This window comes from Vombatus ursinus, unplaced genomic scaffold (genome assembly GCF_900497805.2).
Source record: "Vombatus ursinus unplaced genomic scaffold, bare-nosed wombat genome assembly UNPS02014832.1, whole genome shotgun sequence".
Lineage (NCBI taxonomy): Eukaryota > Metazoa > Chordata > Mammalia > Diprotodontia > Vombatidae > Vombatus > Vombatus ursinus.
This window is the reverse complement of record NW_020954610.1, coordinates 49,905,133-49,920,781: the sequence shown is the minus strand read 5'-3', so window position 1 is coordinate 49,920,781 and position 15,649 is coordinate 49,905,133. Positions and strand designations below refer to the sequence as shown.

The 15,649-nt window shown below is 34.3% G+C and overlaps 1 protein-coding gene across 1 annotated transcript in view; it reads left to right on the top strand.

Moving 5' to 3' along the window:
- PARN (poly(A)-specific ribonuclease) overlaps positions 1-15,649 on the top strand; it is a 182,551-nt gene that overhangs the window by 14,759 nt on the left and 152,143 nt on the right. Inside the window, exons 8-13 of the mRNA XM_027839597.1 lie at positions 193-258; positions 1,377-1,415; positions 2,658-2,700; positions 5,021-5,101; positions 8,173-8,229; positions 11,102-11,179. Of these exons, the coding sequence (XP_027695398.1) occupies positions 193-258; positions 1,377-1,415; positions 2,658-2,700; positions 5,021-5,101; positions 8,173-8,229; positions 11,102-11,179 (364 nt within the window). The remainder of the gene's footprint in view (positions 1-192; positions 259-1,376; positions 1,416-2,657; positions 2,701-5,020; positions 5,102-8,172; positions 8,230-11,101; positions 11,180-15,649) is intronic.

Below are 15,649 nucleotides of genomic sequence, written 5' to 3'. Positions count from 1 at the left end.
GTAATGATTTCTGTCTTTATGGAATTTAACATTAAGACAACTTACATTGCATTGGGAAAGCCTAGTACTTTAGATGATTGCTTATTATTTGATAGTACATTGTATATTTAGGCATTTTAATTTAATGATGTTAGAGAATCTAACTCATTCTATAAATATTATTTTCTTGGTTGTCTTATTCTGTTTCACCAGGGAGAAAATAGAAGATTTGATACAAAGTGAAGAAAACAAGAACTTGGATTTAGAACCATGCACAGGGTTGGTTGCTTTCTATATAACATTCTGTTCTTTTTTGGGGGAAGAAAATTATTTATGTGGCTTGACACACTGAGTCTTCTTTGATTAAACCCACACTGTAAAAAGCCTGTTTATCATAGGGTATAGATTGTTTATTGAGACACCAAATGACCCTACCTTTCTGTGGTCAAACTTCTTACTTTTGGGTGCCAGAATTCTTGTTGACCTTAAAGCTGTGCTGCACCTTCACATATATGTAGCCTCTAACATTGTGTAAGTACATGAAGCGCTCCCAGGAGAAGGAATGATTATAGTGGAAAAACAGTGGCTTTAGAGTCAAGAGACCTAGGTGTAAATAACTAGAGTTCTGTCACCTCAAGCAGGGTGCTTCACCTCTATGGCCTTCAGTTTCCTAATCTGTGAAAGGAGGATGGGATATTAGGTGAACTTTAAAGTCCTTTTCTGGTCTATGATAGATACTTAGTGAGGAAATTGGTTGACAATGACTTTCTTTTTTTAGTGAGGCAGTTGGGGTTAAGTGACTTGCCCAGAGTCACACATCTAGTGAGTGTTATGTGTCTGAAGGCTGATTTGAACTCAGGTCTTCCTGACTTCAGGGCCAGTGCTCTATCCATTGCACCACCTAGCTGTCCCAACAATGACTTTTATTTATTTATTTTTTTTATTTTATTTCATTTTTTTGGGAACTGGGGTTAAGTGACTTGCCCAGGGTCACACAGCTAGTTAGTATCAAGTGTTTGGTCTGAGGCCAGATTTGAACTCAGGTCCTCCTGACTTCAGGGCAGGTGCTCTATCCACTGTACCACCTAGCTGCCCCTAGACCATCAACAATGACTTTTAAATGCCTTCACTTTCACTAACATGAAAATATGGACATCCTTTAAGAACTTGGAAACCCAGAGGTCTCTCTTAGTAGTTGGTACTTTTTAAACAGCCTCTTAAATGAGTGTTAATTCTTCTTGTACTGTATAGGCGCTCTTTTATACAGTGGCCAAAAGGAACGTTTTAGATAGATAAGGATGTTTTTTAATTACAGAATTGTTTTCTCTAACTGCTTTTTGATCATTTAATTTTCTCAAAATGTATCACATATAATAATTTTTCTTTTGCTTTTGTAGGTTTCAAAGGAAATTAATTTATCAGACTTTGAGCTGGAAGTAAGTGTTCATATTGTATTAATTTCCCCTGAAACTCTCTGGGAGGGACCCAAATTTTAAAAACTCTGTATAATCTCTTAGCTTTAGGTTTACTTTTGAATTTTTGCTGTTTTGTCAAACCATACAAAGGAATAGCCCCCATGATGTGCTTTGAAGAGTATGGACTAGAAATACAAATTGTGTTTAAAGTTATACTGCTACTTTTTAAACTAGTGTACAAATGTGCTTTTTAAATTAAATCTACATCCAGCAATAATTTGCTGGAGAAAAATCTTGATTGGAAATTAAAATCTTTTAAAATGCTTGTTATTTTTTATCATTGATTTCAGTTTGGAAGACCATAAAATGTTATCATTTGTGCACCTGTAAGATCTTTGGCACAGTTTAAGAGCTTGCTGCTTGGAGTATATATCATTATAATTAAGTTGTACAATGTACTTACATTTCAGTTGAGTGCCTTTTCTGAAAAAGACTTTTTAGTGGTTTCTATTTGTCTTTGAATTTTTTTAAAGTCTTAGTTTTATAGTTTACTGTTAGATATTTGGAAATTTACTTTGAACACAATAATAGATCTACAATAATATCTTGATTTAGGAAGAATAGGGGCATTGTCTAATTTGCTCAGCTTGCTTCCTTGTTTAGGTATTCTTGCAGTTAATAGACAGTTCGAATCAGACCGATATAAAGTATTTGACCAGCATAAGATACAGCTGTCATTTCTTAAACTTTTCCTAAAATAGAAAATTGTTAAATTCTTGAGTATCGAAGGTCTTGTTGCAAGCTTCAAATTAAATAGAATCTGTTAGATTTTAATAATAAGAGGAGTTACGCAAAGTAGGTGCTTGCTTGCTTCTATGCTTGAAAGCAAGTTTTAACTGTATTGGGAAATTGAAAATTGCCGATGTTAAGAAAATGTAAGATCTTTCTCACAGAATACATAATGTTTCCACATGGCAAATAGAGCAAAATAAAACAGAATTCCCTTTTAATGTAGGTAAATTCTTAAATGTTTTGCATTTTATTCAGAAATAGTGAGAAAATATAGGTAGAAAAGTTTATTAAACATTTTTCAGAGCAAGTAAAATTTTATTCTTTGTCTACTGTTGTGTGGTTCATATTTAATGACAGTCATTTCATTTGGTTGAAATCTAGATGAGTATTTACTATTCCAGCATTAAGCATGAGGTTTTAATTGTTGGCTCTCAGTTACTCATTTACTAATAATGCATTTTCCTTTTTCAGGTATCCCAAAGGCATCCATGTTGAGACTTTAGAAACAGAGAAGGTAATCCAAAAAATGAACCAAAGTTGCTGCTTAATATATATTGAGTTCATATAATAATATGTTGACACTCAATATTCACCAAGCTATCCATCTGTATCTTAGGCTAAGTTTTATCATTTATGCAAATAGGTAAATTGAAAGCCATTTGACAAAGTCTTCTACAGTATCACTGTTGATTAGATAGATCCTCTTATAGTTGGGAATGTTCAGAACTGGTTGAATGATCAGTTAGTAAAGCATACTTAATGCTAATCTAAAGGAAAGACTTTATGGGAATACACTAAAATCTCCATTCCCTTGACCCTATGTTTTTTCTTCATTGACTTGAATGAAGGCATAGACAATACCATTCATCAGATTTGTAGGTGACATGAATAGGGTGTGATGGCTCTTTGTTGGGTGACAAAATGTGATCTGAAGATTTTGAGAGATGTGAATGATCAGCTGAAATAATAAAACTGAATTTAGTAGGGATACTAGTATTTAGAATTACTAGTATTTAGTAGGGATACTAGTATTTAGAATTTAGTAGGGAACACTAGGTTTAAGGGATCAACTTCACAAGTACAAGGTGACAGAAGGTAAGGGGAGTGAGAATGCAGGAAGATATTAAGAGGTAATATTAGTATGTTATACACTTGATAGATCTTAAAGCTATTATATAACCATGATATTTTAACCAGCACCTACTGTGATGTGCTGTAGATAATAGAAAATAAATGTGTTGGATAAATGACTCTTTAAATAGAAATTAGAGATTTTAGTGGAGTGCAAATTCAGTGTCAGTCAACAGTGTGTTGTGGCCAGAAAAAAAAGGCAATATTGTCTCAGGCTACATTAATAGCCTAGAACAAAGCTAACTGAATGGCTCTAACAGGGGTTGTGAGAAGGCTGATTATAATACGTCTGGTAAATTGCTTTAGGTTCTGGGTGTCACATTTTAGAAAGGCTATTATTGACAAGCTTGAGCATGTCCAGAAGAAGAAAATCAAGTGGATAATCAAGTGTGTTATAGAGGATAGGTTGAAATGATTGGCGATATTTAGTTTGGAAAATGGGAGAATTAGGAAGGTGAATCTTGATTTCTGTCTTTACATTTTTGTAGGATTGTCATGTGGAGACAGGGACATTATAGTACATCACCTACTTCAGATACAATTTACGTAGAGTAGGTGACTTTTAGAATCCTTTCCAACTCTGTAAGATTCTGTGATTCTAGACACCAGAATTGGATAGATTGTAAGTAGAGCTGCCCTCAAAAGGTGCCCAGAGTATTAACGACATTACTGAGAATTAGTGATTGATTCTAGCATAATGTTTTTCTGAAAGCCTCATAATATAAAGTTAAAACTGCTTAAAAGTTAGTTATTTTTTAAAAAGCTGTGAATGGAAAGATGGTTGAGAAGAAGTATGGTACAGTGGAAAAAGCCCTGGATTTGGAGTCAGAGGAGCTGGGTTTGAATTGTGGGTCTGCTAATTACTATTCGTGCGTTCTTGGGCACAGATGGTTTCATTTCTCTAGGCTTCAGTTTCCCCAACTGTAAAAATAAGACAGTTAGATTAGCTTATCAAAATCAGTTCTGGCTATGGATAAAATGTGTATTTATAAGCAAATCTAGTTTATCCAAGGTGTAGAACTCTCATGTGTATTCGTGTTTCTCTGTGAAAACTTAAAATGCATGAATTGTCAGAGGAGTGAATATTGGTGAAATGTTTATTTTTATTTTATTTTATTTTTTTTAGGCAGTTGGGGTTAAGTGACTTGCCCAAGGTCACACAGCTAGTAAGTGTTTGGTTTGAGGCCAGATTTGAACTCAGGTCCTCTTGACTTCAGGGCTGATGCTCTATCTTCATGCGCTACCTAGCTGCTCCCTGTGAACTGTTTATTTGATATGATATGTAACATATCATAGAATAGCAAGTTTTTTCCCCACAGATAGTCAGAAATAGAATGAGAATATTTTCAAAGCATTACTTTAAAAAAATTCAGACATCAAATAAACTAATAACCAAAATGTTTAAATGCAATTAATTCATTAAACATAGTGTCTTAGACTAATAATAATAGCTTATACATTTTTTTTGTACTGTAATCAATTTAGTTGAATTAATGAGACTTGGGAAGATATTTGTAATGGAAATGCTGACCCAAGATTTTAGATGATGATGTATCACTACAAAATATTTGCAGCTGAGTTTGACTCATGGCAAATAATGATAAAATTGTTGACTGCTTCCAATGTGGTCAGATTTTTTAATTTTCTGATTTTAAGTTGCTTCCAGGATGTTTTATTTGTAACTTGGCGATTTTTTTTTCCAGAAAGAACGATATATTGTTATTAGCAAAGTAGATGAGGAAGAACGTAAAAGGAGAGAACAACAGAAGCATGCTAAAGAACAGGTAAATTAATTCCATTTTTTTTTTTGCTTTCAGATAAAGCTGACAGGTTTTTTTTTTAACCACTTTTTCTTTATTAACTAGTGGTCTGTATCATGTTAATAAGTTGAGGCAAGGTTTTTCATTTTGGAAAAGTCTAATTCATGGATTGGAGGAAAAAAATAGGTAGTAAAAAAAATTAAAGCCAGCAAGTAAAAGGCGAAGTAGGCATAGCCAACAAAATGAATCATGTTCTTCTGCAGTTACTAATACGTATTTGACTTCATCTTTGTCCAGTCTGCACATAATATACAAGGCAGTCCTATAGAAATTGTTGTTCTTAATCATCATTTAATTTCAGTAAAGGGTATTGTCTTTTTGTTGTTTTTTTTTTGGTGAGTCAGTGGGGTTAAGTGACTTGCCCAGGGTCACACAGCTAATAAATGTCAAGTGTCTGAGGCTGGATTTGAGCTCAGGTCCTCCTGACTTCAGGGCTGGTGCTGTATCCGCTGCGCTACCTAGCTGTCCCTATAAAGAATATTGTCAAACTTTAACGTCTCTACTTTGATTTTTCCATGTCTGCCTGTAAGAAAATATAGTTGAATCCTTGTTTTGGGATATGACTAACTGGATTATCAACTAGTTCTGTTTTTACTCTGTGTAGTTATATTTTAAAAGATAATCTAATCAGTAGCATATGTAATATGAATTACATATTTAATGTGAGTCTGTGAGATTTTAAATAAAGATCTGCTGCATGTTTGTATTCTAGAAATTGTTTGGAAAACACTAATGTAACATTCATTGAAAAACTGCTTTTAAATATTAAGAGGAAAGCAATATAGGAGAAACTATGTTAGTGGATTTTTGTAAGAGGTAAAGAATTTCTACCTAGTGAAACATGGAGTTCCTAGTGGCATCTGGTTATTTATTCTGAGCTATTTCTGTTTTGTTGTTGTTGTACAGTTGTTTTAAGTCGTGTCTGACTCTTTGTGATCCCTTTTGGGATTTTCTTGGCAAAGATACTGGAGTGGTTTGCCATTTCCTTCTCCAGCTCATTTTCCAGATGAGGAAACTGAGGCAGAGAGGATTAAGTGACTTGCCCAGGGTCATATAGCTAGTAAGTTTCTGAGGCCTGATTTGAACTCAGGAAGATGGATCTTCCTGACTCCAGGCCTAACACTCTATCCCCTATGCCACATAGCTGCCCTTAATTCTGCTTAACAAAATTGAATTTTATTAATGTTCGCATTGAACTCTTCCTATGTTGTGTGTAATAGGTTTTTATTTGCATATTGCTGTGGGAACTTTTTGCAGCAGTACAGACTGTAGTTCATCTATCCCTTCTCATCCTGTTTGACTTGTCCCTGTCTTCTTCTATGTACATCTTCCAAAGGATGTCAATCCACTGTTACAGGGAAGCCTTTCAAGATCTCTTGAAATCACCAAGATACCAATGGAACCTCTGGGCTGTTAAGCAAATAAATTAGTGGCCAGAATTTCCATTTGAGGATTCTTCACTTCACCAAAGTATTCATCAGTGTCTTTACATTCTGATTTCTGTTAGTCTACTTAAGTACAATTTATATGACCACATCTTTTAAAGAATATGTTCATGAACTCAGAGTTGGCTCTTCTAAGCTGTAGTGTGTGAGCAGGGCTTGTGGCCCCACTCTCCGCAGTTCTGTATCATGTTGCATGTTTTTTAGAGAGAGCATTCATATAGGAAATGACTTGAGGGCTGTTTCTTGAAATCTGAATTTGTTCATTAGAGTTGAATCAGCAAGGAGTTTTCCTTTGGATAAGCTCATGTTTCATGTTGAATATAATTTGGAAAGTTTAATTTATTAATCTTTTCTGATCAGGTCAGGTCTATAAATATTTAGCATCTGTTGTTATTTGTAAAGTGGGGCAGTTAGTTGGCACAGTGGATATAGTACCGGGCCGGGAATTAGGTAAGGCTTGTCTTCCTGAGTTCACATCTGGCCCCCAAACACTGTGTGACCCCGGATGAGTCACTTAGCCATGTTTGCCTCAGTTTCCTCATTTGTAAAATGAGCTGGAGAAGGAAATGGCAAAACCATTCCAGTATTTTTTTTTTTCCAGCCAGAGACAAGGTTTATTAGAACATCAGTCATATTGGGCAGAGTCTTAAGGAGTCTGAATGTTAGTGAGCTGTTGGCTAGATTGTAAGAATCTGAACCCACCCCAGTGTCTTTGCCAAGAAAACTCCAAATGGGGTCACAAAGTATCAGACGTGACTGAAAAATGACTGAACAACAACAATAGGCAAGGTATTACATTGGATGCTGAGTATACAAAGCTGAATAAAACTGTCCTTGACCTCAAGGAGTTTATATGTTAATAGTGATGAGAATAGTTATTTAAGATATAATATAATATATGGCCATAAAACAACACCTGATAGTGGTCTGAGTTTAAGACGAGTGAATGAATTATCAATTGTCTAGAGTTAACTGTGCTATTAAGTGATTGTCTAGGAGGAGTTAGCTGCTGTTCTTTTCCTAATACTTGCCAGTTAATACAAGGAATTTTTTAAGACTAGGTATAAACCTGCTGGAATCAAAGCAGAATTTTCTGAATAAAAGAGTAGGAATTACAAGAATATTTGAGATCTACAGACTACCACTTGAATTTGACCTTATTTGTTCAATTTAATTAAATTCTTTACTACGCTGCAGTACTTATTTTAATCACCAGATGGCACATTTCTTTAATCAGTCAGAAAGCATTAGAGGGTGGGGCAGGTAGGGAGGAGGCTGAAGCAACACCACCATTTGACTTGTCAGAAGTGTCCAAGTAGTATTTACCCTAATGGGTAATTTCAGGTATCTTTGTAGAAGTTTCAAATGACTAATTTGCCATTTGTTGTTGCTTCTTAGTTCTAGATACTGAAGCTAAAAGTTACTTACTTTGGAAATTCAGGTGTTACAGTGTTTGAACATTGCAAAGCATACTGTAGCCCAAAATGAAAGCAATTCAGAGCTTTTCTGTATTGGATACTGTATAAAACTTTGGTGCTTCTAATTTTTTATGTCTCACCATTTATTTAAACCAGACTTTTTTTTTAATAGGAGGAACTAAATGATGCCGTAGGATTTTCTAGAGTCATTCATGCCATTGCTAATTCTGTAAGTGAACCAGACTGTTTCCTTTAGATAACTTCTATTAAGTCCTTGAGATTAATGTCTTGAAATGACAGAGTATAGTGTTAATAGATTTAAATTTTTGATAATTTTGGGATGATAAATGTGGAAGAAAATTATTAGATGTTTATAGATAGACATTATTATTTTTAATGAATTTTAGACATCTAAATTGCAAGGTTCTTTATCGAAATGGAAACCTGTTCCTACAGCGTGTGGAAGAAATACACTATATTGTTTTTATTGATTTACATAAAGAAAATAATCATTGTGGTTTGTGTTTGAAAACAATAACAAATAAGAAGGGAGTTGGGGAGGAAGGCAAAGAATTTGACAAAAAAAGGCAGCTCTAAAATTTTTTAAATAATTCTGATTTTTTTTGTGTGTGTTTGTTTTTTTGTTTTTTTAAGGCAGTTGGGATTAAATGACTTGCCCAGGGTCACACAGCTAGTAAGTGTCAAGTGTTTGGTCTGAGGCCAGGTTTGAACTCAGGTCCTCCTGACTTCAGGGCTGGTGCTCTATCCACTGTGCCACTTAGCTGCCCCTCAATAATTCTTTTTATTGTAGAAAATGCTACAGATAGGAAATATGGGAGGGTATATACCGTTAACCTAATATTTTTCCTTTTGCTATTGTATTTGGATATTACATTGGTTAATCTTACTACAATTTGACATGTTTTTCAAAATGTGCTGATAACTTGGGTGAGTTTCACACATATATTTCCACTTTTTCTGTCTTTCTCTCTATGTCTCTCTTCTTCTCCCTTCCCTTCCCTCCCCCCCCCCCCCTTTCCTATTGATGATATGTGCCAGATTGGAACGATATCCACGGTTAGCTATAGACAGATAGTGAAGTATGGCATATTGCTCTGCACATTACTGCATTTAGGTTTTGCAGATAATTCATGGTGCTCTGTGCCTACAGGTTGGAATCTGAGACCTTTTTCCTGGAGCAGAATGTGCCTTGAGAAAAATCTTCTTTTATGTAGCCCCTTGAACTCTAAACTTTGTAGCAGGGAGCATATAAAGCCAAAGAAAGTTCCTAGGACATAAATCTCTGGACCTCTTTACCTGTTGTAGCATAGTGTCTCTCTCTGAGCATAAGCATACTCTGATTGACATTGCCTTGATTGTACCCTTAGCAATAACATTTCTCAGTAATATTCAATTCAACATATTCTTGTGAATACTCTCTATTTTTACTGTGCTGGGGATTGGGAAAGATAGAAAGTTTATTTGAGATATGATGCCTGCCCTTGCAGAGCTTATAGTCTTACTTTTTTTAATGTAGCCTCAGACTCAGCTGTAAAGTAATGAAATTCCACAGTGACAGTTTCTCTGAGTGCCCATTTATATAATTCTTATGGAATTAACATTTCATAAGATTAGATTAGATGAAACATAAGTAGTTTCATCTAATGTGCTTTTTATAGAATCCAATAACATAATGAAGGGTATGCTTATTACCTTGTTGTTAGATTTGAGAAAAGCATGCTAGATGAATCTACTTTACAGGGGAAAATTAATTTCATAGGAAACAATATAAATAGACATTCAGCTTCCATTTGGTGATGGCATTTGAATATTCAAACTAGGATGTCTAACAGCTTACCAGATTGAAATTCTATACATTTCTTTTGCCCCACCTCTTCTTTTTTATGTAATTCATGACATCTTACAGCTTTCTTAACAGTAGGGCCAGGAACCATCCTATGGGGAAAAAGAAGCCCAATTTATAAAGTTCCTCTGACTTACCAAGACATTTTGAAAAACATGTCGTAGTTTTAGAGTTTTTTCATCATTTAAAGCTACTCAGAGATAGTATACATAAATAGTATATTAGAAAGACACCTTATTTGTTAAATAGATTACTAAACAAGACAGGGGCTTGAGAACACGTGTGATTCCGCAGTTTTCATTCAGTAGAACTTATATTCCTATCATTCAAGTTGTTTTAGAGTGGTTTGTCAGCTAAGGAAGGGGAAAAAATCCTTCCATTCTATTGTACCAAACTGATGTCGTAATGGTTGTCTACCTGCATAGACAAAAAAACTCCATTGCTTTGTTCCATTATTTAATTTTTAGTAAATGGAGTAATTGAAAAATTAAAAAAAGAAATTCTTTTATTGTGGAAAATGCTACTTTTAAGAAAATGTTACATATGAACTGTGACATACATGATAGTAATGATATCTGGTTTTGCATCTTGAATACAATTGAATGTTAGTTTTTACTATTTAGTATTACTTTTGGAGCTATTTTAATTTTTCTGAATTTGTGAAAAAGAGTTTTATAATTAAGAATGCTACAAAGTACATTCAGGATTTTCTTACAAGGTGTTTGATAATCCAGAACACTCAACTTTTATAAGTTTGACACTTTTAAAATTAAACTCACCACATAGAATTTTAAATTATTTTGGATTATAGAAAACAGGAAGACAATGTCTGGAAAAAGAAACAACTCGGGATCATTTGATCCTTTCTTACCATGGTCCTTTCTCCCCAAATTAAAAAAAAAAAATTAGGGGAGGAAAGAGCATAGGCCTTTTTAAAAAATAAATTTTATTGATATCTTTTTTTGTGTCACCTACATTTCCCAGTGAATATGTCCCCCATCCTCTCCCAGAGAGCCATCCCTTATAAGAAAGAAATAAAAAAGAGTAAGAAAGGGAGAAAAAATTTCTGTGAAGGTAAACAGCATATCTAAGAAACCCTCTAAGCAGTATAGTATATGTAAGTATAACAAGTGTCTACAATGGAACCAGAATTGTACTTCTTTGTTCTTTGAAATTGATGTCATATACAGTGTAATGTAATACAAAAAAGTTATTTTATAAACCTAACTCTCTTTAGGGCAAACTTGTTATTGGGCATAATATGCTCTTGGATGTCATGCATACAATTCACCAGTTTTACTGTCCATTGCCTGAGGTAAGTGATTTTCCTATCCTTGTTAACAATTCCAGGTAATACTCTTCTGTATTATACACACACAGTTTCTTTCTTGCATGTTATGTGTTCCATAAAAAGGAACTTATTAGGCAATAAAGGAGGTCCTTTAACTTTATATTACTGAAGAAACATGTATACTATTTTAAGTAACATCCATGGTATGGCAAGGGGTTAGTCTTCACTCAGTGTTTTTTTACCTCTTTTCTAATGAGAAATGGTTCCTAAATCCTAGGAATTTTTTAGGTTGTTGATTATAAAACTAGACATAGAGACATTAGAGGTAGATGATGTTTTAGGAAAAAATAGCAATTGGATAATGAAAATACGCATTCTGTCATCCTGGATGATTTTATTCAGACTTCTGATCTTATTGGGATTTCTTTCCTTAAAGAAGTTGATACATTTTTATTTTGATAACAGACTCTTTCTAATAAACACCCAAATTTGCTTCTATATACATTAAATTCTCAAAGATGAGTCCTATAATTTTGACAGTCTGTCCCATTGATTTACTTCTCAAGGTAATCAAAACCAGATGGTTTTGATTGAATGCTTCTTTATAATATCATTCAAGATGCAGAAGTACTATTCCCTCTTTGTCCTTATGTCTTTTCATCATTTCCCTTGATAGTCTAGATCTTTTATTTTTTTCAAATGAACTTTTGATATTTTATCAACTTCTTTAAAGTATCCCTTTGATAATTTTATTGGTATAGCATTCAAAGTATAAATTAACTATGACAGTATTACTATTTTTATTATATTGGCATAGCCCAGCTAGGATCACCTAATATTCCTCTAGCTATTTAAATTCTTAATTTCTTCAAGAAACACTTTGTACTTGAATCTTTTGGGTAACATTATGTGGAAGAGACCCTAGAAATCAGTCAGTCCAATCATCCTTGGGATATGGGCCTGGTATTGATGAACAATTTAGTAACTTTTCTTGCATAATTCCAAGTTGTTTTCCAAAAAGTTTTAGCCAGTCTAAACTGTGTCTTTTATAATCACTGCCAGTGTGATGGGTGAAAGGTGAAACCTCAGAGTAATTTTAATTTTGATTTTTCTAACTAGTAATTTGGAGCATTTTTTCATGGTATTATTTATAGTATACATTTGCACTTTTGAAAACTGTCATTATCAATTATCCTTAAACAGCTATATCTATTGAGGAATGGCACTTAGTCATATTTCTATATCCAGTTCCTCATATATCTTGAATATCAGTTTTTTATCCTAAGTTTGATACAGAGATTTGTTTTTCTTACTGGATACCACCTGTTTTTTTTTTTTTTTTTTGAGTTTTATTTCTTTTGTCATGCTTTTTAATGTAATTAAAATAGACTGTTTTATGATTTCCTCTGTCATTTGGTTATCAGTTTTCCCCAAGTCATAGCTGTGAAAAATACTTTTTTTATTTTACCATTTTTTATGATGTTACCTTTTATATTTAAGTTATTTTTGAAGAATATTGTAATATATGGTATAAGGTGTTAAGCTAAGTTTGTTTTTTGCCAAACTGCTTTCTGGTTCTTTTTCTCGTGGTTTATTGGATTTATCCATATGTGAGCTATGTTCATTACTTCTAGGTTTTGTTTGTCTAGTCTGTTTCATTTTTTTGTATTTTTAACCCAATACCTAAGGATTTTTATAATTACTGCTACAATATGGTTTGAGTTCTGGTAATATTAATCCTCCTTCCTTTCCTAATTTTTACCCTTGAAATCCTTGACCTTTTTTCTCATTATTCCTTACTAAACCTTCTCAATCATAGAATCACAGATCTATAGCTAGAAGTGAATTAGTTCTGAAGCCATCTAGTTTTGCCCTTTACTTTACAAATTAGGAAACTAAGGCCAAGGGATGGTTTAAATTGCTTGTCAAAGGTCACACAGAAAGTAAACATTAGAGGCAGGATTTGAACCTGGGTTCTCTGACTCTCTTTTCTTCATCTCATGCTGCCTTCCTCTTGAGGAACCACTTTTTCTCTGCCCTAGCATATTTAGAGCCATAGTATGTAGAGCCAGAAGAGACTTAAAACATCGTCTGGTCCACCTTGCTCACTTTACAGATGAAGAAGCTGGTGTTTACAGAGGTTGAATAACTTATCCATCATCTAGTGATCGTAGAGAAGAGAGCCAAGTTCTCCGATTCCAGATTCTGTTCTTCAAAGCAGTGACCTGTTTTCTATCTCTTTTGTGTGTTCACCACCTGGCATTGCTTCTTGAGCCTACTGAACTCTTAAAGGCTTAATGAATTGAATCTAAGCACAGTACTTGAAGTGTTTGATCAGTAGCAAGTATAGTGAGAATCCCTTTTCCCAAAAGAGAGATAATTTCTTTTTAATAACAGTCAGTTTTGTGACCACCTGCAGATTAAACTTGGAGAATCTCAGAGTTGGAAGGTACTTTAAAGCCCCCCTAGTCCTTCCTGTCATCCAGTGTAGTCATTGCCTCTGTCACATCACTTAAAAGTAGTCATTCCACTTCTGCTTATAAATTTCTAGTGATGGAAAGCATTCACTACCTCATAAGGTAGTCAATTCCATTTTTAACATCTTCAATTTTAGAAAATTTTGCCTGGCATTTTGGGGAGAACTTCTGTTCATTTTTGCCTGCTGGCAGCCACACAAAATAAGTGTTTCACGTAAGCAGCCTTCTGGTAATCAAAGGCATTTTTAGTTGTAAAAGCAGCAGAGCCCACTTCTAGTTTAACATCCCTTATACCTTTGACCAGTTTTCAAATGGATTATTTTCTAGATTCTTCACTATCTTTATTACTCTTACGATGAAATGCTCTTTGTCATTGTTTCTCTAAAAATGTGTTGATATCTAGTGGTACTTTAGAAAGTGCTATGTCCTGAGTCAGAGGATATTGATTTTAATCCGGACTGCCACTTAATATCTTTGTGGCCTTAGGGAAATCACATAATTTTTCTGGGCCTCAGTTTCCTCATCTATGAAATGAGAGTGTTGGACTAGATAACCTGTAAAGTGCCTTCAAGCTCTAAATCTTTTTTTTAAATGAATTTATTTTGAATTATCAACAATCACTTCCATAAGCTTTTGAGTTTTGCATTTTTCACCCCCTCCATCCCCCCCTTTCTCCCCAAGACAACGTGCAGTCTGATATAGCCTCTACATATATGTTCTAACATATTTTCACATTAGTCGTGTTGTGAGGAAGAATTAGAACAAATAGGAGGAACCACAAGAAAGAGGAAACAAAACAAAATGGAAGAAGGAAAAAGAGCAAATAGTATGCTTGGATCTGTATTCAAACTCCATAGTTCTTTCTTTGAATGTGGATAGCATTTTCCATCATAAGACTTTTGGAGAAGTTCAAGCTCTAAATCTTTGGTTCTGTGGTTCCCTTCTTGCTATTCTCCCCCTTAGGGATCTCTTCCTACCTTGGCCTCAGTTTTTACTTTTAGAGATGATTTCCAAATCTTTATCTTTACTTTCAACTACTCTCCAAAACTAAAGTCTCTTATTTCCAACTGCATGGAGTATCTCCACTTGGATGTCCTGTAAGTGGTGTAGTGGATAGAATGTAGGAGTTGAAGTCAGTATAACCTGAGTTCAAATCCCACCTCAGACACTAGGTATGTGACCCTGGCCAAGAAATTTAACTTCTGTAGGCCTCAGATGTCCTCATCTGTAAAATTATTGGGTTGGACTTCATGACCTATAAGTCCTTTCCAGTTCTGAAGCTATGCTCCTATGTCCAGAAACTTGCCCCTCCCCCTAATATATCTGTTGCTATTAATGTCATCATCATCCTCCACATCCTCCATCATCTTTCTATAACTTTGAAATTTTGTGTAACTTTTCCATCTCTCTCAATTAACATACTCAATTATTTGCCAAGTTCTGAATCTTCTTTTCCTTTATCTTGGCAACTTTTTTTTTTTAATTTATTTTTAGTTTTCAACAATCACTTCCATAAGCTTTTGAGTTTTGAATTTTCTCCTCCTTCTTCCCCACCTCCCTCCCCAAGATGACATATAATCTGATATAGGCTGTACATATACATTCCTGTTAAACATATTTTCATTTTAGTCATGTTATAAAGAAGAGTTGGAACCAATAGGAGGAATCACAAGAAAGAAGAAATAAAACAAAACAGAAGAAAAGAAGAACAAATAGTATGCTTCGATCTGTATTCCAACTCCATAGTTCTTTCTCTGGATGTGGATAGCATTTTCCATCATGAGACTTTTGGAGATGTCTTAGATCCTTCCATTGCTGAGAAGACCTAAGTCTATCAAAGTTAGTCATTTCACAATGTGGCTTCTACTGTGTACAACATTCTCCTGGTTCTGCTCACTTCACTCAGCATCAGTCCATACAAGTCTTTCCAGGTTTTTCTGAAGTCCACCTGCTCATTATTTCTTTCTTTCTTTCTTTCTTTCTTTCTTTCTTTCTTTCTTTCTTTCTTTCTTTCTTT